The 27,487-nt window shown below is 37.5% G+C and overlaps 1 protein-coding gene and 1 pseudogene across 3 annotated transcripts in view; both read right to left on the reverse strand.

The window, feature by feature from the left end:
- CA8 (carbonic anhydrase 8) overlaps positions 1 to 27,487 on the reverse strand; it is a 162,782-nt gene that overhangs the window by 79,847 nt on the left and 55,448 nt on the right. For all 3 annotated transcript variants that reach the window (XM_054590162.1, XM_054590160.1, XM_054590161.1), the window contains exons 5-8: positions 18,255 to 18,317; positions 15,975 to 16,023; positions 14,533 to 14,645; positions 7,631 to 7,799 (exon numbers count right to left, since the gene is read on the reverse strand). In XM_054590162.1, the coding sequence (XP_054446137.1) occupies positions 7,665 to 7,799; positions 14,533 to 14,645; positions 15,975 to 16,023; positions 18,255 to 18,317 (360 nt within the window). In that variant the 3' untranslated portion in view covers positions 7,631 to 7,664. The remainder of the gene's footprint in view (positions 1 to 7,630; positions 7,800 to 14,532; positions 14,646 to 15,974; positions 16,024 to 18,254; positions 18,318 to 27,487) is intronic.
- On the reverse strand, positions 4,312 to 5,195 carry LOC129084117 (TIP41-like protein; annotated as a pseudogene).

A 27,487-nucleotide genomic window follows, 5' to 3' on the forward strand; every position in this document is an offset into this window, starting at 1 on the left:
GCAGTCCAGTTCACTTTCCTTGGCTTCAAGGTTACATCAATGCTGCACAAACCATTTTCATTATATTAACATGGTAGAACCTCTTCTGGACAGAACTCGGTAGAGATGAATTTGGAGCTATCGGAAGGAAATTCTGCAGAACTGGATGACAAGTGGAAAATTGAGGTGAGGTGAGGAAGAGGAATGTCAGTATGACTTGGGTTTCTAAGAAAACTAAGACAGCCAAGTCTATGAAGAAACATCATAACTTTGGCTGTGTGTATGTTGAGTTTGAGATGCCTTTGACACATCCAAAAGAAAAGTCATCCTGACAGTCAGGCACTTGATGCTAGAACTTAAAAGAGAGACCTGGTCTAGGACTATAAATGAGCAGATCATCTGTATTTAGTGGTAACAGAAGCTGTGGGTGTAGGTAAGTCACCTCGAGAGAGAGTGGGCTTCTCAGGCTGAGCCATGAGGACTCTGATGGTGAGCGCTGAGATTTTATAGTTCCCTAGTTCTGTGATGCCTCTGCTTCCCTAAATCTCTATGAACTTTCTCAGGGGGAAGAGAATTAGAGAAAACACATGACAGATAAAGGAGGAAGAAATTGATATGAATGCCTCTCTATAAGGTTTTCTTAGTAAGTCTTAAAGTAGAAAAACAAAGCTAAAAATCTGATTTCAGGAAATTACCAAAATGAGCATCCATTAGGTAAAAGAACATTTTTAGAGAAGATAACCTGGTCTCAGTTATTTTCTTCTGGAAAATAAAACGTTTAGGTTTAAAATCATAAAATCTATTTAAGATATCAGAACATATTAATGTTCAACATACCTGACTGCAGAATGTTCTCTTTTTTCCCTACCCAAACACAATTTTGTTTGAATTTATGGGGGCAGAAAAAAACTAAATTATTCAGAAATTTCTATGCACAATGAATGATCAACATTTCTACAACATAAAAAAAAGGACAAATATGGAAGGCAGAAGTATTTTCCTTGTTTAGTAATCTTGAAGAAATGCCTACATAGCTTTGATATTTTTCATTCTTGAGTTAATAACAATTTTATATCATATAATCGAAACACAATAGGTAGGTTGAGCACCTTTGGTATCAGGGCCTTTTCCTCAAATCATTTTGAAATCCTTTAAGAAATTCATTCCATTTTCAAGAAATTCTGATACAATAAATTTAAAACAGCTATATCCATTGAGCTTTCATTCCTCACCCTAACGCTGTACATTATGTTAAACTATCAGATTGAGAAGAGTACAGGTTCTGTTGACTAAAAATATGGCTCTCAGCTTTCCATTTACCCAGGAAAGATAATAGCTTTTACCTCTCAGGGGTGTCCAACCCGTGGCCCATGTGGACCAGGATGGCTATGAATGCGGCCCAACACAAAATCGTAAATTTACTTAAAACATTATGAGATCTCTGTGTGCGCAATTATGTATCACAGTGTAATTAATGTGTGGCCCCAGACAACTGCTCTTCTTCCATTGTGGCCCAGAGACGCCAAAATGTTGGACACCGTGATAGCGGGTCAATCTGAGTTGACATTCTCCCTTTCCCAACATAGCCCCTCCTTTCCTACAATGCCTTATCCTTTTCTAACCTATAACTCTTTTAGGTTATTAAAGAAAACTAATATGGAATTGACACTAGCAACAGCTTCATTAAAGCTCAGAAGACAACATTATTAATTGCAGAAGTATATATAGGGAAGAGTTCAACACAGTCAAGGGTGACTTCAAAGATCCAGAAAGAAAAGCGAGGGCAAGTTTGACGACGGGATCATCCAGAGACAGCTGCTTAATAAGCTCTTTTTTCTTCTACATTTCTTGGGCATTTTTAAAATCTGTTTAGGACATACTTATATTTTCCACTTTTGAATGGAAGAAAGGACAACTATTGAAAGAGTTTTGTGGCACTGCTTTTTACAGAAAGTAAATAATTATAATTAATTATACTTACTGCAAACAATACCTGAGTCACGGGGGAAATACTGAAATCCAAACGGTCAGAATAGCCTTTTTAAAATGGGATAATACTTAATGAAACAAATAGGCAAATAACCACTTACTGGCACCAATATTAGGACACCAAGAGCAACAAGTAAACTGGACCTAACACTTGTTCTTATTTTTTATTTGTTGTTATTAAGATTTGTTCTCCCATATCACATAGAAAGTTCAATAGGTAAAGGATCATTTAATATCAACTGGCTCCCAGAAATCTGAACTAGCACTGCACTTGAGTGAGTTATATGCTAATGCTCTATGCAAGTACAAAATCAGAGTTCATACTTTTTCAAATGCAATATAAAACGTCACAGATTATTCATGGGAATAATAAGTCTTGGTTATCAAAGCCTTCCAGATGTCTAGACATGTCATGCAAAAAAATGCCATTTTAAGTCCAAAAACTAAAGTTATTTTAGTAAAACATAGCTAAAATAAATCTAAATTATTTTAAACGTTTTTTAGAGAACTACTAGGAAAAAGGGGTTTTTTTTTTCTTTTCAGTTCCAAGAGCTTAAATGAAACATTCATGCATTAAATTCAAAGTCTGACTGTCAAATCATTTCACTTTAATAAAAATTTGAATTACCTGCCTCAGGGCATTATTAAATATCAAATAAAAAGCACACATCCATAAGTCTGATTTCCCAATATAATTTTATGTAAAACTATAAGTAGATTTGTATAACATATTTCAAGATAAAATGATCAAAAACGTATTCATAAAAAGATGAAGTCAGAATTGGAGTTGACTTTGAAAGAATTCCTGCACCATTCTTAGGAATTTCAGGAAAAATGACCTCCTTTGAGTAATCTCAGCCTCCAAGAAATGGACACAAATCCATCTTCCTTTTAAAAATACCTAAATTATAATTGACTTAAGACTTAGAAAATTACACATTATCTATCATACTGAGTATGACGTATCTGAAGTATACATAGATAGCCTCATTAACATTAAACTCTCATGCTGTGGGTGTAAGAGAGAGAAAATAGTGTTTATTTCACTATTTAGAGAGAGGTAACTCTGGTCTAGGACCACATGGATCAAAAATTGAAGAGAATCTTATTTCATTAAAAAGTGCCATTCATAGTTACTGATAGTCACAGACAGTATATTAAACTTAGGCTGAAGAAAATCATAAATTCATGTTCACCAAACTTCTTCACACCTCAGTGCCTGCCCTGCTCACTGGGTCGCTCCTGTAGCCCACCCTCCCCCCTCACTCTGCTCCAATCTCCCATCTTCCCTGCCGCTCGTGCCCCTCCTAGCTGTTGCATCTTTCTTCCTTAAATAATAAAACCAAGTCATAGAATCCCTAAGTCTATAAGCCATCACCTCTTCCTTCCTGTTAAAGCACATAATCAGTCTCCAGATTTGCTTAGGATTTCATCCCTTTTCGACTTTTTGCCCCTTTGAAAAACAGCATCTTCAGCCCCTCCGTCTACTGGCTCACTCCCCTTCCACCCAAATATACAGGAAAGTTCTAGTATTTCTTTTGTTTAAAAAAAGGGAGAAGTCTCATTCTCACCACAAAAAAGGAATGCTGCGTATGTGACACGATAGACGTAAGTGGTCATCGCATTGCAATACTTAAGTGTATCAAATCAACGGGACGTACACCTTAAACTTACACAATGTGGTATGTCAACTTTATGTCAATTAAGAAAAAAAGTCTCCTTCAATCTCATCCCCTCTGTTGCCTCAATCTCTGCTCCCTTCCCAGCTCAGCTTATCAAGAGCTGCCATCACGCGCCAGCTCTGCCTTCTCCCTTCATACTCGACACAGTCCTATGGAGGGCACGTGCATCCCTCTTCATGCTCCACCGTGACCTTCAGTGCGGGGCCATTCTCTGACCTCTGTCATGTAAAGCCCAGAAAAAGGGCTCTGCCACTCAGGCTGCCCAGGTCCAGCTTCCAGCTCTGCTGCTGCACTGCATTAGTTTGGGCAAGTGACCTAACTTCTTTGTGCTTCGGTTAATGCACCTGTGAAGACTCAAAGATTTTTATGAACATTTAGTGAGTTAATGCCTATGCTGCATTAAAACATTACACATATATGTAAAATCTCTATGCTAACAAATCCCCTATTCAGTTCAGACGTCTTCTCTGATCTCCACTTTCAAAATTCCAGCTACCTTCATGGCAGGTCCACTATTTGTGAGTGACAGGCATCTCTCATTCAATGTGCTCCAACTCAACTCTTTTTTTTTAGTGGAACCTGCCTACAACAATCTTTTAAATTTCTTTTCCTGTAAGGCTACAGAAAATCTGCACATAGTCAAGTCAATTAATTTTCATAATTAAAATATCCCCATCCACATGGCCAAGGTCTCCAAGATTACCATGGTGACTACATGGTACATCACATTCTCTTCCACAGGTGCATTTTCTTGTGAGTCTGTGAGGTTATGGTCAATTTTTTTCTGGAAATATTAGCTTCTCACAAACTAACTGCCTCCTTGATCAGTGAATGCCATGACATTTTATTAGGTTCCGTGAGGAAGGAAGGTGAAACACGCATTAAATTAGCAATTCTGCTCTCTCATGACATATATTCTCACAACATGTAGGTCTTGTCAGCCTGCGTGGTAATGTCTTGTGTCATTCATTCTGATAAGCACTCCATCAATTCTCAAGAAAAACTGCAACAGCAGGGAAGAGCTGGAAGGAATTATTCTAATTTTCACACTTAGGCTTGAAATTCCATAATCATGAAGTTCATCCTCAAACAGGAGAAATTCAAAAAACTTAATCTGTTCTCTGACTTTCAATTTCTCTGTATCCATATGATCTGCTGTAGGTACAACCTTTAAGTTAAATGATTCTCCAAGTAATGTTCCTTTATAATCTGTTGTACAGGCCCAGTCATGGGTTTAATAATCTCCTTGTAGTATTCATCCTCCATCCAGCTTTCCTGCCATTCTTGCGCACAGGCTACTTTGAGCATTCCTTGGTAGTGGTTTACACATCTTAAAGCACCTGTAGCATTGAACTCAATCCCAAAGCCAGATCAGTGCTGAATTCTTAAAACATTGTCTCTAAATATCATTTCAGGGGGAGATGGCATATGCAATTCATCATCTAACTTCTCTACATCTGCCTACATGATGTGGGTCTTGACCATCTTCAGCTTCCAGGACATGAAGGAGAGGTCTCTGTGGCTGTTCCAGAAGCTGCAGATCATCACACAGTGTGGTCCACATGGAAGAGGCTGGGGCAGAAGCAGCAGTCGACACAGACTCCCCCACCTTGCTGCAGCCCAGCCCCCTTAGCTTCCACACATTACCACCCAACCCAACTCTCTCTCTTCCTTCCATCACAAACAGAGCCTCCTCCAGTTTTCTCTCTGTCACTCAATGGCACTCCATCCACAATTTCCAAATCCCCAAGCGCCTAAGTTATCTTTGATATATCCACTTTTCTCCACCTCATCCAATTTACCGCTAACTATCACTTTCAAGGTCTGTTTCACAGACATTAATGTCTCTCCACCTCCACTGCTCCTAGTCTATTATCTAAGGAGTCCTTCACCTTCACTACCCAGCTGATTTCTGAAATATGCTTTTACTCCTGCCCTGGCCCACTATCCTCCAATCCCTGTGATCTCCTCAAAACATACATGGGATCAGGCCACTGAATAAAAGTCTTTATAAGACCTCAACACATCAACAACAGAATAAAGATGCTTTCACATGGCTGATAGATCCTCTAAGAATGGGCCCTGCCTAAATTTCCTCTTTGATTTCTATTCCCAGACTCACAGAATCTTCCTTCAGGTGCCTCAATGCATTAAATTCTTACCTCCTTCATAAAGAGTAGCCCCTCGGACCTTTGCAAAAGCTATTCCTTTTATCAGAAATCTCCATTGCTACATTCTTTATTCTTCTCATTCATTACTTTATCATAGTTTGTAATGTCATATTTTCGAAGTCTGTTTTTCCATGTCAGGCTCCCCACCTCAGCTCTGTTTTATGAGGACAGAGGCCACATCTGTTCTTCTCACATCTGTATACCCAGAACCCATCACACAGAAGGTGCCCAACAATGATATTTAATTAAATGTATTTTTTTAGCTCTCTACTATAAGGCTTAGTGTAAAGTACACTTGGATTTTCTCCATAGTTACTATATATGAATTACTAAAAGTTCCTTCTCATTCCTACCAAGGGCAGCTTTGCATGGCTCTCATCATCTCCAAAATTAGAAGAGTGAGAGGAGTAGTACTGTCTAACACAGAAACTGAGAATGAATGAATGACTGGAATATATGACATGCATAGTTCTAAGAAACCAGTTTACCTAGACATTCAAAATACAGTGCCATGTGTCACAATGGATTCAAAGTAAACATGTTTCAACCCTTAAGAAGCTTGAAATATAACAAAAAAATTAGAAATACGCAAGTAGCTTAATGGGAAAAGGAATATGAAATAAGAGATACAATTTAAAGGAGAAGCCTAGAATTCATGCAGAGAGCGGTATCTGAGCTGAGTCTCTAGGGTAGCTCGGGTGTCAATAGGCAAGAGGTAGGGTGGGAAGGACTATGTGAGCAAAGCACAACCACAGGAGAAAGAAAGACAGTTTGGCTGGAATACCAGGTACATACAGTACAGTAATAATAGAGAGGCAAGAAAAATGGATTAGGAAACACATGGAAAAATTATCACCTTTTAAAACTCCTGTGTCTACTGTCTAGTTCATGAGACTATGAGCTTCTGGACGCCAGAGATATCTACTCATCTGTGACTCCCCAGTCCATCATACCACTCGCATAGTATGTGATTATATACTCCCAATGGTCCATTAAACAGTCCAAGCTCCCTCCTGCTTACCTAGGAAACTATTCCAACAGATACTATTCTACAGGAAGCAGTGGTGTGCCAGCCACGTGCTGACCTATGTACGCATTCTTAGGCAATTTACAAGGTAAAGAAATAATTCAGTATATAGTCATTTTTGTAGACTTTATCTTTTCCATGTTTGTGATGTTTATTTTGTTAGTTCCATAAGGGTAAGGAATACATATATTGAATTCAATATATTAAAATGTATATGTTATGTTTTAATCAATAAAACCCACATTCAGATTATTAATCAGCGCTTGTTGATTATCAAATAACAGCACTACCATAGGACAAGTATTTTCATTCATGACAGGTCTGCCCTCTCCTACCCCCCAAAAAACACAATCAAACCAGCATTAGACAATGAGGGGCAGGCTTTGAGGTTCACATGCTCTAGTCCCTCCTTTAGGTTTCTCAGTCATCAGGACGAGGCTGAAGCTTCAGGGATTCAACATAGTGAAGTACAAAAGGGGGTGTCTGCATATCCCTGTTTCTCTCTCTCACGGCACCTTTCCTTATGAAGGCCGATATTAAAGTAAAACTTGAAATGAAAGGCTACTCTGGTGGGAAATGTAAGGATTGCAGGTATTTTTCAACACTATGAACATTTTAGAAAACAATTTCACTTGTAAATTAACAGAACTTGAGAAAGGGTCATAAATTTTATCAAAATAAAATTCATATTGCCGAATTATCCAGATCACCATGAGAGTAACTGGTCTGTCTGATAGGTTTACGTAACTACGTGCCCATTTTCTTACTTAATCTGCACATACCCGGGGGAAGGCGGGCTGTTCCTGTTCTTTCAGGCTATTGAAACGCAGCTCTGATGACTCTGTCACTAAGTGGCTGAGTGGGTCTAAAATTATCTCCCAAAATCCCATCACAGCCTTCCACAAGTTCTGCCCCCTTAACATGTGTCCTCAGCCTTCGAAATTCTTCAATCTGAAAAATAAAGGCAGGAAAAAATGGATTAGTCATCTATCAGACCTTAACAAAATTGGTGTTTCATAAGTGACTTAAAATATGCATAAGCTCCAATTAAAAAGGAGAAAATTAAAGCTAAACTTCAAAAAGAGGAAAATAGACTTAATTCTTCCAGACCTAAGACATTAGACATGGTCCTTGCAAGAGAAATAAAGACAACAGAAGTAGAGATAGAAAGGTCCACCCAATAGCCATGGAAACCTGCTGGATTTATTAATGTAAAATGATATGACCTCTCTCAAAAATCTTTCATGACTGCCTGTCGGATAATAAGAGAGAGTGAATGAATAAATGTGTTCTTATGGGCTTCCCAAGTATATTATTAATTAATGAGTTCTCATATTACTGTATATTAACACTGATTAAATGTTAAATTTATTAGATGAAGGGTTCCTTCATCAAATGATTCTTTTGTAGCTCTCCCAGCCCTTTGGGATCACAGGTCCAAAGACTAATTCTGATTTTCCAAAAGTTTTGGCCCAACTTCCCCTCTTGGAAATATCGATTTTCAAGTTTGTTTCCCCTTCTCAGGTGGCCTCTTGAGGCCCTGTGGTTTCCCATTACCTGTGGAGAGGCTGTTCCCACAGTCCCCAGGGAACTTTCCCACCTGCCTCACTGCGGTTTCTCTGACCTGCGAGTCTGCACCCCGTAAGAGCCTGCAGCCAGCCCGACGTGACCTTCTGAGAAGTGTTTAAGCAACAAGCAAACACATGAGGAATGTCGCCAGGCTCATTCCCATCTATTGGTTCATTTACCTACCAGGCTCAGTGTCTATTATTTCTTTTAAATGCCACATAATCACATGACACAGACATTCTTCATTTTTTACACAAAAGGAGAAACTGAGACTAAGGAGGTTAGGAAAGTTTCCAATTAACCACACGTCTGACAATTCCAAGTCCACCTGCTCTTTTCTGAGCTCCACAGTGACCTCTTCAGAAATCCTGGTCCGATCAGTACAACCTATATCCTGCATAATCCCAGGATGTCAAACAAATGTGATTTGATCAGCATCAATCCACCAAAAGTTCAACATCTGTGTATCAGAGGGTTTTATCTACAAAGGTTCTTTATACAGCACAGCCATACAATTCTTCCATTCATAAAGTGAAATAAAATGCAAGGAATCAACTAATTATCAACTAATAAAAATCTAAAAACTCCTATGGACTTTGGAGGGCCCACAAAACCCCTGAATGATATACAAAATTTCACATGCATATTTTTTCTGTAAAAGTTCCCTGATTCAAAAAGAGTTGAATCTCTCAAGATGCTAATTCAATCCAGGCATATACATGTTGGGAAATAAAGTTGGGGAAAAAATTAAATGGCTTGTTAGATTAGAACCCAGGTTAGAAATCTGACTTCTAATGTTATATTTCTCCATGTTTCCAATACTGTTTGATTTCCTAAATCTGAGCCAACTCGAACTGTCCCGTTTTATTTTTTGGTAATATCTGTATTTATATAGAAGTGCCAGTCAGATAAGAAATTAGCTCTTTAATTTACATGACAGTTTATCTCTAGACCTCCTCAGAGTCTTAAGAGTGGGAATATGAGTAACACTTACAGCATGCCATGGCAGGACAATATCTAGAGCCAAGGCTGCCTGAGAATCCCCTGTCCTTATTTGTGGAATGTATTCTTACATAGTTTTCCCTAAGTGGAGAGAGGAAAGGAACCTGTTCAGTCAGAGGATCCTATGCTTTTTCAAAAAGAAGAACATGAAGGTGAAGGCAGTAGACTTGGCATCAAAAGGCCAGTTCTCATCCTGGCTCTGCCACATGCAGCTCAAACAACCAAATTACTTCACCTCTTTAAGCCTCAGTTTCCAGATGTGTACAATGGAGATGAAATAACAGTATTGACAAAGATGGTGTTAGAAGTAAATAGGTTAATTCCTGAAAATTATTCAGCATTATTCCAAGCACATAGAAGTATTTGATAACTACTAGCCAACTTCTTTTGAGGTCAAACCTTTAGCATTAGGGATAAATATTTAACAAAAAAGTAGACTGGACATAATAAACCAATTGACTAAGAAAATGGAAAGTCATCTCTTCTCACATTCACTTTACATGTAATCATATGTCCTGAGCAGCACAGACTAGAAACTTGACTGCTTCAACATATTTTTTTTAAATACTCCATTTTTATTGACTTTGAAGTTCATTTTAAAGCTAGGTTAATTTATATTTACGTATTCTGAACTGAAGATAAATCTTTCAAGCTCCAGGCCTCAGCCTGAGGCACCTTCGATGAAAACAGCTTCTAGACAAGATGATCTGAATCAACAGTGAGCCAGCCTCAAGTCACTGTGTTCTTAGAGAGAACTATTTCACAAGAAATGGTTTCCTCTGATCATAGCAACACTTTGAAGACTTCAAACATCAACGGAGACTGAGGGAAAAACACATCTTTCTGAAATGCCAATTTTTTTCTGAAGTAACCACCCCTCAAACCCTCAGTCACTTCAAATGGTTTCAAGTGCACACAGTGTTATCCCTCACTGAAATGAGAGAGAGTGAGAAATGAACAGAAAGTATCTCAGGATAAAAGTCTTCAATAAAACTCAAATGTCAGGGCAGTACAGAGGTAATTATTATCATATATATCAGTATGTATGATTTCATCAATTTTTAATGCTACTCTACTTAAACATGGTATTTGTTTTTAACCAAGTTAAGAGAGAAAGATACAACAGAGATCCAACGCTTCAGAGTCAAATCCTCATCTTCAGAAGGCAAGAGTTGAATAGTCACTGTTCCCTGAACTCGGGTTGCTCTCCAAATGGTCTAAGTAAGACATTTATTCCAACCTTCACTGATTCATGAACCAGATTTTTCAAAGTTCAGCTTTAATGCTGCTTTCTTTATGAGTGCATTTAAAGGGCTAATGTCCAGGGTTTGAGGTTTGGCACTAATTATTTTTAGGAGTTCCCAAGATCCTATGTACCTCCGCTAACTGACTTATTATAACTTACATCTCATGTGTTATCATGTTAAAAGAGAAAAAAAACACATAAAAATTGGTGTCCTCATTCTATTTTCTTCATCAGATTATGATGATATATGAATTGCAATAATATAATTCCTTATGGTAGCAATCAAAAGAGTCAAAAGCAAACTGTACTTAAACAGTATGCATACATGTCTATATAATGAGATTTTATATACTATACACCTTCCAAGTACTGCAGTCTTGTTTGTATTTCATTTTCTTCTACCCCATTTGTGTTCCTTTCTCAAATCATTGCTTCCCCTTTCTTACTGACCTCTTGTTCATAAACCAACCCTCATTTTATCATTTACTTCTTAATCTGATCTTCTTTACTTTTTGAGGAAGAACTTAGAGATGAGAACGTTTTTTCCCCAGAACATAGAAGTTAACTTTCCTCTTATTCCAATCCCAGCCTGGTCTCTGCCACTGTCTCCCCATCACCACTTTAGGAAAGTTACTGATGAGCCACACATACTGAAACTTACTCAAGATTTACAGATTACAGAGTATATGGCCACAGGACACATGCTCTCTATCATGAAAGACACTTGAATAAATGGACACAAAATTTCCCACAAGTACCTAAAAATAGTACATTTTAAGAAAGGAAAGACAGAGTTTCTGAAGAGAGAGCAAGTCTTAAAACTGCACAATCCTAGTCGTCCTAGGTGGACACTGAGCATTTGAAATGTGCTGAATAGAAGCTGAAAGTCCATGTGAAGAAAAGAATGTAAAAAAAAAATCACTGATGTGATTACATCCACGTTAAAATGATACTTTGAATATACTGTTTTAAAATAGACTACTTTAATTTCACCTTTCATTTTGATTTTTTTACTGTGGCTACTAGAAATTTTCATCTTACATAGTTGGCTCATACCATGTCGTGTTTCTATAGGATGGGAGCCGACTAGTGCTGCCCTTTAGAAACAGCATTCTGGTGTTAGAGTGGAAGTTACACATCAAGATGAATGCCAATAGATAAGAAACAGTAGTTCTCAAAGTGTGTTTCCTAGAAGAAGTTCCTGCACCAGACCTATTGAATCAGCAACTCTAGGGTGAGGCCCAGCAATCTGTGCTTTAACGAGCCCTTCAGGAGATTGTTTGAGAATCACAGATACAGAAGAAGAAAAAAAAAAAACCCACAATAATTGTTCCAAAGCACTTGAAATCATTTTCACACATGACCACACTGTGGCCCTGCAACAACTTGGTTTTAGGGTTAACAGTCCCTCAAATCCTATGTGGAGCACAAAGACAAGACAGGCCTCCTGGATGTAATCAGCCCCCCTAGCTGTGCAGGCCCAGATGTGCTCCCAGATCCCACGGGCCACACACATGCTGTGCTTTAACTCGGGTGCTGGGAGCTAAGAAGAGTCCCACTTCTCGATGCACAGGAAATGTGGGATGGGGAAAGATGAAGGGGAGGTAAGACTGAAAAGAGATATAATTGAAAATGGTTCTCCAAGTTCTAACAGACATATAACCACACCATGAAAAATAATTAATATATTCCATTGGTGTTACTTGATGTTGAAAGGGACAGAAAATGACAAAGACAGACACATCTACCTCGAGAAAGTAGGTAAGTTAGGAAATAGAAATAGCCTTGGCTGGTGTGGCTCAGTGGATTGAGTGCCAGCTTGTTGAACCGAGAGGTCGCCAGTTCTATTCTCAGTCAGGGCACATGCCTGGGTTGTGGGCCAGGTCCTCAGTTTGGGGTGTGTGAGAGGCAACCAATCTATGTACCTATCACACATCAATGTTTCTTTCCCTCTCTTTCTCCTTCCCTTACCCCCTCTCTAAAAATAAATGAATAAAATCTTTTTTAAAAAAGAAATAGATTAGTAAGGGAAAAATGCAGAAAAGGGGGGGTAAGCAGGAAAAACAGAGTAAAAAACTTAATTATCAATCCATGACTCTGCATGTGTGTTCATGTGTGTGCACACATATTTGCACATATGCAATTATATTCAAATATGACATTTTATCAGTTCTGAGTATTATTCATATTTTAATGGCTCTGTGAAGTCAGGATGTGTTTCACAATTTCTGTTGTCAGATCTGATGAAATTATTATGTGCATGGAATCTCACTTCCAAACATAACAATATAGCTGAAAAATTTTTTACTTTGGCTTTCTAATGCTTAGAACACTGTTGATCTTAAACTAGTTCAATAGTTGTTGATCATAAAAAAAGAAAATTACACTCATTCAAATTCATCCAATTGTGTGTTTTTTCCCTAACATATGGTATGCTTGCTAACCAAGCACAATATAAAAAAATTGAACTAAGCAGGTGCTTCCAATTCCATACTCTAGAATTCTTTGTGCTCAGGAAGATGTAAATGTTCCATGCCACGTTTAATTGTCAACCATACACTTCAGCAGAAAACTTCTCCTTGAATCAAGCTGCTGTGTACTTCACAGGGAAGCATTATGACTGAGAGCTTTATTTTTTTTAATGTTGCTAGTGCAGACATTACTATCCTGTGGCAGATGATGTATTCAAGATAGCAATTGCTTCCATCATAACACCCAGCAGCTTAATCACATATGTTAACCCTATAAGATGAAACATTCTTTTCTTCAATACAACATTTTATACTTCTCAATATCATCAGTGATGTAGAGGCTCCACCTGCCATTGACTATTCCTTTTACTGTATATATCATTTCTCTCTCTCTCTCTCTCTCTCTCTCTCTCTGCTCTTCTTTAAGTGCAATAATATGAGACCTCAATTTTTCATTTAGATGCTCATTTTTACTGTCCTCTCCAGACATTTTTCTATTTTTGCTCTGTTTTCTGTGAAATTATATGAACAGTAACAGTGAAACATTCAAGGACAGACTGATTTATATTCTCTTAAGATTATAGTCAATAATTTTTTCTAACTCACTCTAAATTGTCTTTCATTGTACATGCATGTGTCTGAGTATGTGTGTACACTTCTTAACATCAGTGCCTGTTTTAACATCTGCCCTCTGAACAGATGCTATAGGGAGCTTTGTGCTAATCGCATCTAAATCTTTTCTCTTGAAAAGCTGTAGCTAATTGGAAAGTCATCTATTTTCTAGAGCAGTTGAGATTATTACTTCCAATACACATTCCCTTGGCTGAGGCTCCCCTTTAGGAAGACACAGCCGATTGTCGAGGAGCACTTAGAGCGCCCCCGCAGAGCCCAAGGTAGGAAGGCAGGTGACCAAAAGTGGGGCTACAGAACAGTCCAGAGCTTTCCGGGATATTCTTTCTAACTCCCTCACCCTTCTTCATACAGATTTTTTTCTTGTGCTAGTATAGGAAGAACTATTTCAAAGCCCATGTGTGACTTACAGAAAAAGAGAAAAACAGCATTGTCACTTTACTTCCAAGACCTTTTCCCTCTCCATGCTTGGGAAAACCCACATCAAAGGGTAACTAGACTAATCAAAAGTTTGACTATTTCAGTGACTTCTATTTACTTCATAAAAACTGACTTTTAAAATACAGATCATAGAGGATAGCTGGGTTTGGTTCATCCTTGACCTTTCAATTGCTTTCATGAGCTCGAGATATTTAACTTTCATCTGCAAAGATGTGACTGATCTAAAGAGAGTTCACACATTAAACAGACATTTCCCTTTTAGAGACACAAAATTTAACCTTTAACTCAGAACTTCCTTCGAAAAGGTTTAAGGTACCACACTCACCTGTAGTTGGGATATAGTTAAAGGGTATCGGAATAATATCCAAGTAACACCTTCACTGCAAGGGGGAATAGTAAGAGAGCCTTCGTACACCCAGTAATCGCGCAGCAGAGGGTCTGTGCAACCATGGGGACATGTCACAAAAAGGCAAGTTAATTAGTCACAATTTTAAAGACTCTAACAATAATTTTCAAAATTACAAATTGTCCAAATAACATTTCTCATACTGATGTTATTTTTAAACTAGAGCCTCACATGTATTTTTAAACTAATCAACATGAAAATAATTGATAGAAAACAGCATGAGTCCTCTATTATTTATAGATTTCTATAGACAGTTTACTATGCATATCCAAATACAGTTGTACAAACTTGATATATAAACTTAATAAACTTGATAAAATTTGATATGTACATATATATCAAATTTATTCACTGTAGAGGAAATGTATCCATTTTTTTTTTACTTTATTAGAGGGTTTATTTAATTATACAAAATATTTATTGAAAGCTTGCTACATGTAAAGTACTATTCTACATTAACTCATTTAATCCTTAAAACAAACCAACGAGATAAGTCCTAGCATTAGCCCCATTTTTAAGATGGGAAAAGCAAATCACAGAGGACTATTTAATTTGCCCAAGGTCACAGCGCTAATAACTGGCAGAGCCAGGACTCGAACCAAAGCAATCTAGTTTCAAAGTCAGTGTTTTTAACCATTCTGTTCTAGCTACCTCTATCTATATTGCTTCACCAGCAGTGAAATTTAAAAAGCATATTATGATAGGCTAAAAGAAGTTATTCTTATGAAATCTTTTAGCTCTGCATCAAAGGAATTCATGATTGAATATGATGAATAAATGTTTGGTTTCTTGTAAAACAATTACACGTAGAAAGTAGAAGATACAATTCATCAACCTATTTGGTTTTGTTTGAAATATTAAGAAATTTCACATAATTTAGGCAAAAATTTTTGAAGCCCAAAATTTTGTACAAATCGACCTTTAACTGCAAATTATGTTGAGTATTTTATACACAATTGTTACCTGCTCGGGCAGACCTAAATAATCATTGCAAAGAGGTTACCTTATAAAATTTGATGTAGTTTATTTCACTCTAGAAGTTAATAAAAACTTCACTGATAAATTTTAGAAGTATACCAAGGTTACGTTATGTTATTATGCTGGTGCAATTTTTACAAAAAGGAAACCCTTCATGGATTAATGGAACTAGTGGTAAAATAATTTTATTTCAAAACCTTTTGAAATAAATAAATAAATACATACACACAGATATATATATATATATATATATATATATTCACACACACATATTGTAAAGAAACTATATTAACTAATCATATATATAGTTATATATTCTGAAGAAAGCAATGTACTCATATCCACAGTTAAAATTCATCTCATGCAATCAGATGCACACTTACCTGGTAATAAAGTGTTAGGATTAAAGCAGGGTATTATTTTGGACTTCCCCTAAAAAAGAAGAAAGTTACCCCATGTTAACAAAATTCCTTAATTTTATAATAAGAGAGTTATTAGCACTAAAAATCCAAGTTGAGGTTTTCTCTGAATGACATTATCGGACCCCACAAATCTATGTCTCATTCCGTCTTCTCACTAGGGCGACAGTGGCTGGTTCCAACGAGACCCCTGCTCTGAGTCTATGCTATTTTCTATCACAGTTCAGTTATCCCTGTAATTCCTGGTGTAAAATTTACAACTGTCAGTCTAGTATCTTTCCTACTTTTCCTGCTCCTAGCACATCCAGAGCAGAGACCTGGACCTTGGAGGTAAATGCCTGAACCCTGGTGTAATTATTTTGATTTGACTTTCGTTCTGGTACTTTGATCTTGGCATTATAACCTGCCTCCCAAATTCTTATTTTGTCCCATTTGGACTTGGTAATTCATCTCTAGGATCTATCTCCTCCTCCAGAAAGGGAGATCTGACACTCAAATGAAAACGTTCAATTTTAGTCAACCTTTATCAAAGCAAGATTTAATTTTCAACAAAAATATTTGTGCCCTTATTCAATAATTCATATTAATGATCACTATTTTAAATAGTGCTTTTTATTTTTTGAAGCCTTTTGTATGCCTTTATTTCATTTCATTTTTTGTAATCTGGTGACTGAGATTTGATTTTATTTTATTTTTTAACATTAAAATTATTAATTTTTAAATTTTTTAAATTTATTTTTATTGTATTTTTTTTCCCATTTAATTGCTCAGGGCTTTGAGGTAGACAGCCTTGTTACGGCACCTGGATATCTCTTACCAGATTTCTCTGTGAATGCAGACATAATAGGGAACATTAATGCATAACTCTATGTCTCTTCCTTACTTTTAGAGACTAGTTGACATGTTAAAGAATCCAGCTTACTTGCCTCCCACCGTCCCCCTGAATTCCATAATGACTTACATCGTATTAGCTGAAGAAATAAAGAAAAATTTCACCACCTATTTTTATCAGGTAAATGTCAGTCAAAATGTGTCCTCACACCCTTTTACCAGTTTCTTTGACTGCTCTTCACCTTCCCTTGGTACTTGGGTTCATCCTGAGTTTGCTCAGATCTCTGGTAGATGTTTTTTGCCTGGTTCGGGATGCCCTGGACTAGAGCTAGCACAGAGCTAATCAGGCTTCATTCCCAGATGGGTTTTAGGATTGCCTTTGGGTTTTAGATCCATGTGCTGTACCTCGAGTAGCCACACAGGATTCAACTACTCCCTTGTAAGGCCACTCAGATTCTACTGACGCTAATGTAACCATGAAAGGTCGTGTTTACAACAGAACTTGGCCTCTTAGCAATGCTAGGCTTACTCAGTGCAGGTCAAATCGATCCACATCACCTGCTCTGGGATGTACTATCTTATGGTTTACGTGTGTATGTCCTTTTTTTTTACATAAATACTGTGAAGTATGGCTGCCACAACTTTTATTTGTTTCATTTACATACCTTTCCTATAACCAGTGGGCAAAAAAGGCTAACTCAGCAGGCCTGGGCTGCTCAAATCCTCACATTTCAGAAACAGCCTGTCTTCAGAACTGTTAACATATGTTTTGCTAACATATATTTTATGGCAACTGTAATTAAAAATAAAACAAATAAATTTTTTTAAAAAATTTTAAAGAACAAAAAAGAAATGGCTGTTTAAAAACTCTGGTGTGATCATCTCTGAGCCCCTGAAAAATTCTGCCTTTCAGGGTGTTTTGTATGCCAGAGGCCTTGGCCCACACCGTACCAGTTTGATGAGATAAATTGATCCTAAGAATACGACTTATGGTGAATGTCTAGGTCGGCTGAGGGTCAGGGTGGGAGGGCTGGGGTCTGAGTGGCTGAGGTCAGTCACGCAGGCACTGCATGACCTCTAGTAAAATCCCTAGACAGCAAGGCTCAAGGAGCTTCCCTGGTCGGCAACACTTCACACATGTTATGACACATCACTGCTGGTAGAATGAGGCACGTCCCCACACCACTCCACCCGAAGGGGACACCTGAAAGCTGTGCCTGGTTTCTCCACAAGTCTGCCCCACAAGCCTTCCACTGCACTGGTTCCTCAGCTGTATCCTTCTGCTGTAATAAAGTACAACCGTGAGAATAGCAGCTTTCCTCTGAGTCCTTTTAGTGAATCATCGAGCCTAAGGGTGGCCTTGGGGACCTCTTATACAACCAAGATTTTTATTTCTTTAAAATAATGCCTTACCTTATACTGAATATCCTGAAGGATTTCAGTCACAGCCTTTAGGCCTACATGTTCTTTTCCTATCTGAAATACATAAAGCATAAACAATAACCACAAAAGTATTAAATACTAGCTTTTACTCAAAAAACTGATTATAGAAGTAATGATCAAGTCCACCTGAATTTCCTTCTCAGGGAATAATTAAATGACCTTTTCATTAATAACCAGGCCAACATTTACTGAAGGTAATTAGAGCTGTAACAGAAGCTAGCACAATCATATATTAGATGCGTTCTTGGATGTTTCCAAGAATCCACTCTCAATTCATCATGCTATGTATAAGGCACTGGGCTGCAAATATATCAGTCATATATCAGAGCAATATAAACATTTCAAAGATGTTTCTAAATCAAAATTATCCTTTACATGCCTAAACCCTTCTATGTTTATCTCTGGTATTTCTAGATCATTAATAGGAAGATTTTATCAATGTTGAAAAATTGTATTAACTCAGAAAAGTGGGTGTGTGATTTTTATATGCTAGAACCACTGATATCAGGACAACTTGACTACTGGACATAATTTCTATAATCTTTGTAGTCTCAGATAATAATATGCTGTTCATGATTTTCTGTTTTAAAACATTTTATATCATTACATCTTTTTCATATATAAAATGTTCCAGTGAACTTGAGACTTTAAGAAAATCTTACATTATCTTGACCTTACTTTTAAAAATTATAAGTGCAATCTGATTTCCACTTTTCAACCAAGTTTAACAGCCCATGATAATGGAGTGCAGTAATAGAAGAGGTAATTTATAACCTCAGATAATCATCATCACTTGCTTTTTCTCTTCCACATAAATTTTTAGAGAATGACTGATAAGGAGCTAGAATAGTTGTCAACATGTTGATATTCTCTGTCTCTCTCTATGTGAACCAATTGTGAAACATGCTAGGTGAAAGGGCATCAAAGAGAAAGGAAAAGAAGTAAGAAATCTGCATAATCTAAAATATGCCAATCAGTTCCAAATAATCAAGACTGTATTTTCCAAGTGTTTGAAATTCATACTAGAGGCTCTAAAAACAGAAAAATTAAGAAAATTTAATTAAGAAAATTAAATTAAGAAAAGAATACCTGAGGTAACTGTATTCATGAGTGAAAAATGTGGACCTTTAAGTAGAAGCCTTCACCAGGTCTTCAGGGAAAAAGGACCTTTCTTGGTTTTATTGGTTAACCGTGATATAACATTTGGATGTCTACACCTACAGTTGAGGGTTTGTGTTCATTTTCCATATCTCTGTCAGATTATAACCATGAAGAGTCTACATATGAATGTGTAAGGCCACATAAAGTAGTGGTTGGGGAGCAAGGTCACTCAGATTGGATGCCTGCGCTCAGATTCTGACTCACTTTTTAGTTGTTAGCAAGCTTACTTAATCTCTCTGCCTCATCTCTACAGATAGATGCAGAGGATAAAAGTGATAGGATTGAAGACAAGACTAAATCAAAGACCTTAGAAAAGGGCATGGTGCATTATAATTCAATTACTATCACCTATATCATTCTTATTCAGAATGTGATAGAGTATCAAATAACTTTTACATATAGTAGCCCTTAATAACTATTACTGGCTCCTTTTATCTATCAAGATTATCTTATGGGAAAGCTTTATATCTAGTCACAAACTCGATCTATCAATATTATACCATCTTTTCCTTTTCCTCCTCTGACAAATTTTGGTCTGCAGAGGTTAAACCACCAAAAAGCAAGTACAGATGATACTCTTGCACACCCCAGCCCTAAAACCCTACAGTGGTCCAGGGGACAACACACCTGGTGCCACAAGTCCCCCGGGAGCCATGAGACAATTACCTTCTTACCTCTCACCTTTGACATCTTTCACCAACACCCAAAAGGCAAACCCTCTGGTCAGTTTCCCCGCCTAGAATCTCAGCCCTGCTTGGCCCTGTATTTTTCCACCTTCTCTCATTTCCCTCTGTGCCCTCTAGCACAGGATGACTCCACGTCTTTGACTAGCTCTCCTATCACCTCCTGGTCTATTCAAACGCCCTCAGGTCTACCACAGTCACAGCTCTCCTTTGCCTTTTGAGTGGACACCATGTAGTCTCCCTCACAGAAGTCTGAAGGCTGTGGTCAGTGCCCTATTACCTTCAGACCTACATGCGTAGGGCTGTCCTCTGAGTGGACCATCCGCCACTGATGCTATCATGTTCTAAACTTGTCATTTACTGATCCACTGGTCACTCCCTTGCAGTCAGCACCCCCTGCCATCACTCCGGAGGATTTCAACATCCATGTTAGTGACCTGTCCCCTCAGTTCATGGCTTTCAGCCCCACTCTACCTCTGCAAACCAATCCTAAGAACACACCCTGGCTTTGTTTTCACTCTGAAAACTTCTCACCTGTCCAGCTCTCTCCCTCTTTTCTCCCTCTTTCCATTAATGGAACACAAGGAGCCAAGACTCTCCGGAGGCTCTTGGCTTTGTCTCTTCCTGCCTACACTGAATGACATCTCTTCAAACACTCTCAGTTCTCTAATCCTTCTGTCCTCCTAAATCATCAGCTATGCAATGGACCAAGGAACAATTTGCTAGAATTTTCTACTCCTCTACCTGGATAGAGAAAAATCCACAATACATTGTCCTGTAGAATCGAGGATATCCAATCTCAAGTGGGTCTCCCACACCCACTGTTAAGTCTATTATCATTCTTCTACCGAGCTATTTAAAAACCCAATCCAAAACTCACATTTCCTTTTCTCTATAAATAATTTTGCTTTGTATCTCAGAGATAATAAGAGTCATCAGGCATGAACTCCCCTAATTTCCTGCCTTTTTTGCCTACAAATTAATCCCATTTCTACCCACCTTTTCCTCCTGGCCCTCTATTTTGAAGGAAGGGTGGGTCCCCTCCTATCCAAGTTTAGTCCATACGCACATGTTCTCCACCCTCCGCCCTCCTGCCCCCTCCAGGAATTCCTATGTCCATTATCCCCTTTCTTGCTGGTATTTTTAAACCCTACATCTGAACTAGCTCTATTGGCTCAGAATAAAAACACAGGCAAATCTCAGATCTCAAAATGAAACAAACAGGCCTTCTCTACAACCCCACATTGTGACAACTTTTGTCTTTCTCCTCTTGCTTCTTGAAAGGGACATCTATACTCACTGCCTCTGACCCTCTCCCCTCCCATTTTTCTCACCTAAGTTGCGAGACCACTGGGTGGACTTCAGCCCCTCTCCTCTCCGCTTCCACTGACAATCCTGATCAGCCCTTCTTTCCTTCATGAAATTTTGCTCCCATGGGTTGTGTAATTTTCCTTTCTTCTGAAAGGCATTTTCACATAGATAACCCGAGTGTGTCCCCATAGCAAATGTATGGCAAGTTAGAACAAGCGCTCGTGCTCTCGAGCCTCCCATGGCTTCCAATATTGAGGTTGTTCCTAGAGATACTCATGCTAGTTTCAAAAGTCTTGGCTTTCCATCCAATGCTCTGATAGTCTCTGCTCTTCTGCATGTGACTATTTAGTTATTGGTATTCTTACTTTTATTTTATTGTATTATTTTTTTAAAGGATGAGACATTGCCTTCTATTCCTGGGACCACACAGAGAAGAAGAATGGTTTCTGGTCCTGACTGGTGACAGCAAATCACTGTGTGACTATAAACAATGACTTGCCCTCTCGGGCCCTTGGTTCCTCATCCTTGAGATAAATCTTTCATCACATCTAGTATAAACTAAGGCACAATTTAAAAGATTCATCCTAGGAACTAGATTAAATTTTTACCTTTTAAAACATATGGTCCACCTTAGTACATGTCACTAAATTTATATAATATCCTTTGTCCACCACAGAGGTCAAATCTAAACTTAATATTGACTCTATCTACCAAAGTCTTTGCCAGTTTTATTTTATCAATGTTTTCTAGAAGGCATTTCAAATTATCTTGGAGTAAAAATTATTAATAACAAAGAACAAAAGGAATCTACTACATGATTACATTATTGATTTTTCTAACATTTTGCAGTCAGCCAAAGTCCAAAAACATTTCAAATTCTTTTTCATGGATAAAATGAACCCTGCTTTCAGAAGGTATTTTCTAAATCATTTCTCCAAAGCCCTTGAATGGCACTCTGAACAAAATTTCTAATAAGTAAATGAACCAGTTGCTACCAATGAATATGGCTGCTCTCTCATGACTCAGAAAGATCAAGTTTTGTACTGTTAAATTATCGGTGTTCTCCATATATGTGGTTTATTTTATTTTTTATTTTTATTTTTTGACTATAGAGAGGGGAAGGGGGAGAAAGAAACATCAATTTATTGTTCCACTTATTTATGCATTTATTGGTTAATTCTTGTACTCGTATATACCCTGACTGGGGATGGAACCTGCAACCTTGGCTTATCAGGACAATGATCTAACCAACAGCCAAGGCTGCATATGTGTTTAATATCACCACCATGTCGTAAACCTGAGGCAGACCAAAAAATATTCTGGGTTCCCATTCAAGATGGCAGTGTAGGAAAATGCTGAGCTCACCTCCTTCTACAAACACAAAGAATCTACAACTACACAAGGAATAATTCCCTCTGAAGGGGACCTGGAAACGGAATGAGTAGAGCCTCCACAGCAAGGGACAGCACCAAGAAGGGTAGGAGAGGTAGAAATACAGTCGGTTCAGGGAAAAACCACACCCCAGCAGAGGTGTTCCACAGTCGGGAGGGAGCTCGAAGATATGCAACTTTGCACTGAGGAGCCAGGGATTCAAGCTCTGCATCAGCACAGGATCTTACACAGGAGAAAGGAGCCGCCCAAACACCCGGCCTTCAAAATCAATGGAGAATACGTCCAGGAAAACTACAGAACTGTAGAAAAAGAAAAACCTGCCCTGAAAGGGCTCACACACAAAGACTCACTTGATTCAGAAATCAGTACAAAAACAACAGAGAGAAAAGCACATAGGCTGTAAGGTTAAGAGTTCAACTTGCTAATCTTGAAGTGCTTGCTGGAAAGGCAGGAAGCAGCTGAGACTTTCTCTGGAGACTGAGACACTGGTGAAAGTCATTTTTGTGATCTGTTTCTCCTGCGCTGACCTCGGTGTTGATGGGTGGCATTTTACAATCTTCCTACTAGCCTCCTAGTATCACTGCGCGCACCGCCGTGAGAGTCCTGCCCACGCCTACGGCTCAGCCAGCTAGCCCGTCCACCAGGGTGCCCGCAGCGGTTGCAGCCCCACCACACTAGACTGATGCGAGAAGCCCACACAGGGAACACCTCTGGAGCACCTAGCTTTGGTGCCTGGAGTGGCATTGCACTGCCGGGCCTCACAAGGTATCTCCTACCTAAGGTCACATATTTAAGCCAAGAAAACATAGCTGATCTACCTAATGCATAGAAACAAACACAGAGGATTAGGCATAATGAGGAGACAAAGAAATATGTCCCAAACAAAATAACAAAACCAAACATCAGAGAAAGAACTAAATAAAGAACTTAAGCAATCTACTTGAGAAAGAATTCGAAGTAATCATCATAAAGACGTTTGCTGAACTCCAGAAAAGAATGGATGAACACAGTAAAGACTTCAACAATGAGACAGAAAATTAAGAAAGTACCAATCAGAGCTGAAGAACATAATAACTGAAATAAAAACTACACTAGAGGGAATCAACAACAGTTAGATAAAGCAGAAGAAAGGATCAGCAACAGAGTACTGGAAATCACCTAAGCTGAATAGCAAATGGAAAAAACATTTTTTTTAATGAGTATAGTTTATGGGAACTCTGGGACTACATCAAGCATACTAACATAGCCTTATAGGGGACCCAGAAGGAGAAGAGAGAAAGAAAGGGGCCGAAAGCTTGGGCAAAGGAGTCATCCCCAATATCGGGAGGGAAACAGACAGCCGGTCCAAGAAACAAAAAGATTCCCAAACAAGATGAACCCAAAGTGGGCCACATGAAGATACATTAAAATTAAAATGTCAAATATTAAAGATAAAAAGAGAATCTTAAAAGCAGCAAGAGAAAAGCAGCTAGCTATATACAAGGTAATCCCCATAAGACTATAAGCTTTTCTTTTTTTTTTTTTTCAGAAGCCCTGCAGGTCAAGAGAGAGTGATATGATATATTCAAAGTATTAAAAAAAAAAAAAAAAAACTTCCAAGGTTATCATTTGGAATTAAAGAAGAAAAAGAGAGTTTCCCAGACAAGCAAAAGCTAAAGAAATTCATCAACACTAAACCAGCCTTACAAGAAATGTTAAAAAGATTTCTCTAAGTGAACAAGAAAAGGATACATAGAAGGGCAACTAGAAATAAAAATATATATACTTTTAAAAATTTCATTGATAAAGGCAAACATATGGTAAAGATAGTGGATCAACCACTTAAAAAACTAGTATGAAAGTTAAAAGACAAAAGTTGTGAAATTATCTAATTGTATAATAATTAATTAAAAGTTACACAAAATATAAAGATGTAAAATATGATGTTAAAAACACAAAACATGGGGGTGGGGATAAAAATGTAGTGCTTTTAGAATATAATTGAACTTAAGTGACTACCAACTTAATACACTGTTATATGTATAGGTCATTAAATATAAACCTCTTGGTAATGAAAAACTGAAATTCTACAATGGACACAAAAATAAAAATAAAGAGAAATGAAGCTAAACATAACACTAAAAAAAGTCATCAAATCACAAGGAAAGAGTGCACAGGAAGAAGAAACAGGGAAGTACAAAAGGGAAACAAGTACATACTTATCAATTACTAATATAAATGAACTAAACGCTCCACTCAGAAGACACAGAGTAGCTAAATTATTTTTTTTAAAGACCCACATATGGTTGCCTACAAGAGACTTACGTCTCATAGAAAGACACACACAGACTGAAAGTGAGGGATAAAAAAAATATTCCATGAAAATGGAAACAGAGAGAGCCAGAATAGCAATACTTAGATAAAATAAAATTTAATATATAAATGGTAAGAAGAGAAAAAGAAGGGCATCAAATAAGAAAAAAGGATCAATCCAACAAAAGGATATAACATTTGTAAACATCTATTCACCCTACATATTAATAGAAGCACCTAAATATATAAAGCAAATATTAACAGACATAAAGAAGAAACTTACAGCATTACAATAATAGTAGGGAACTTTAACACCGCAATTATATCAATGGATAGATCAACAAGAAAACAATGGGCATAAATGACACATTGGACCAGATGAGATTAATTTTACAGAACACTTCATTCCAAAGCAGAATAATATTCTCCAGAAATGATCACGTTAGACCACAAAACAAGTCTCAATACATCTAAGAAGACTGCAATCATATCAAGCGTCTTTTCCAGCCACTAAGGTATGACATTAGAAATTAACTACAAGAAGAACCTAGAAAAACACAAATGCATGGACGCTAAATAACATGCTTCAACAAGGTCAACAAAAAGAGCAAATAAGAAGTTCACAAATACTTTGATACAAATGAAAATGGAAATACAATCTTCCAAAATATATGGGACACAGAAAAAGCAGTTCTAAGTGGGAAAATTTATACTGATACAGGCCTACCTAAAGAAACAAGAAAAATCTCAAAAAAAAATTTCACCTTACATCAAAAGGTACTAGGAAAAAAAGTCCAAAATTATTAGAAAAAAAGAAATAATAAAGATCAGAGTAGAAATAAATGAAATAGTGACCAAAAAAAAAAAAATAGTAAAGACCAATGAAACTAAGAGCTGTTTCTTTGAAAAGATAAGTGAATTGATAAACCCTTAACTAGATTCATCAAGGACAAAAGAGAAGCCAAATAAATAAAATAAAATATGAAACATAAGTTACAACCAACACCACAGAAATACAAAAGATCATAAAATACCATGACAATTATAAACCAACAGGACAACTTAGAAAAAAATGATGAATTCCTAGAAATATACAATCTTTCAATACTGAATCAGGCGGTGAAAGACAAGTATCTTATGCTCTCACTTATAAGTGGAACTTAATCAACAAAACAAACAAGCAAGGAAAACATAACCAGCAACATTGAAAGAAAAAAGAAAACGACAGTAACAAGAGGGATGGTGGGAGGGGGTAATGGGGAAAAGAAGAAGGGTCAAATCAAGGAACATGTATAAAGGACCCGTGGACAAAGGCAAAGTGGGGAAGGATTGAGGGAGGGAGGGACGGGTGGGTGGGGCAGGGGAAAGTGGTGGTGGGAAAATGGAGACAAATGTATCTGAACAATAAAAAAAATTTTTTTAATTTTTATTTTTCGTTCAAATACATTTGTCTCCACCTTCCCACCACCACTTTCCCCTGCCCCCCTCCCCCCCAAAATTTTTTTTAAATATTACTATACAGGCTGATTACTACTAGTGAAATTGAATCATTAATCAAAAGAAATCCCAATAAATAAAAGTCCAGAACTAGATGGCTTCATAGGTACATGAATTCCACCAAACTTTTAAAGACGTTAATATATATCTTTATGGTACGACTCCAAAAAGTTGAAGAGGAAAAACTACTTTCAGCCTCATTCTGCAAGACCAGCATTACCCTGACACCAAAGCAAAGAAAGACACTACAAAAAGAAAAAGAAAAAATAAAGAATATTGAAGGCCAGTATCCCCGATAAACATAGATGCAAAAATCCTTAACAAAATATTAGTAAACTCAATTCAACAATATCTTAAAAGAAAGGACCATACACCACAATGCTAGTGGGATTTATTTCTCAGTCAATACCCACAAATCAATCAACTTGATACTCCCCATTAACACAATGAAAGATAAAAATTATATGATTATCTCAATAGATGCAGAAAAAGCATTTAACGAAATTCAGCATCCACTTGTAATTAAAAACTGTCAACAAAATGGATATGATATGGAGGGGACAAATATCAGCATAACAAGGGCCATATAGGACAAACCCACAGCTAACATAATACTCAATGGTAAAAAGCTAAAACCTTTTCCTCTAAGATGAGGAACATAACAAGGATGCCCACGCTCGACACTTTTATTCAACATAGTATTGGAAGTCCTAGCCACAGCAATCAGATGACGAAAAGAAATAAATAGCTTCCTAATTAGAAAGAAGTAGTAAAATTGTGACTATTTGAAGGTGGCATGATTTTTACATATAGAAAACACTGGACTCCTCCAAAAGAAACTACTAAACCTAATAAGTGAACTCAGTG

Source organism: Pteronotus mesoamericanus, unplaced genomic scaffold (assembly GCF_021234165.1).
Source record: "Pteronotus mesoamericanus isolate MK-2021 breed Mesoamerican mustached bat unplaced genomic scaffold, CSHL_Meso_final scaffold_174, whole genome shotgun sequence".
Taxonomy (NCBI): domain Eukaryota; kingdom Metazoa; phylum Chordata; class Mammalia; order Chiroptera; family Mormoopidae; genus Pteronotus; species Pteronotus mesoamericanus.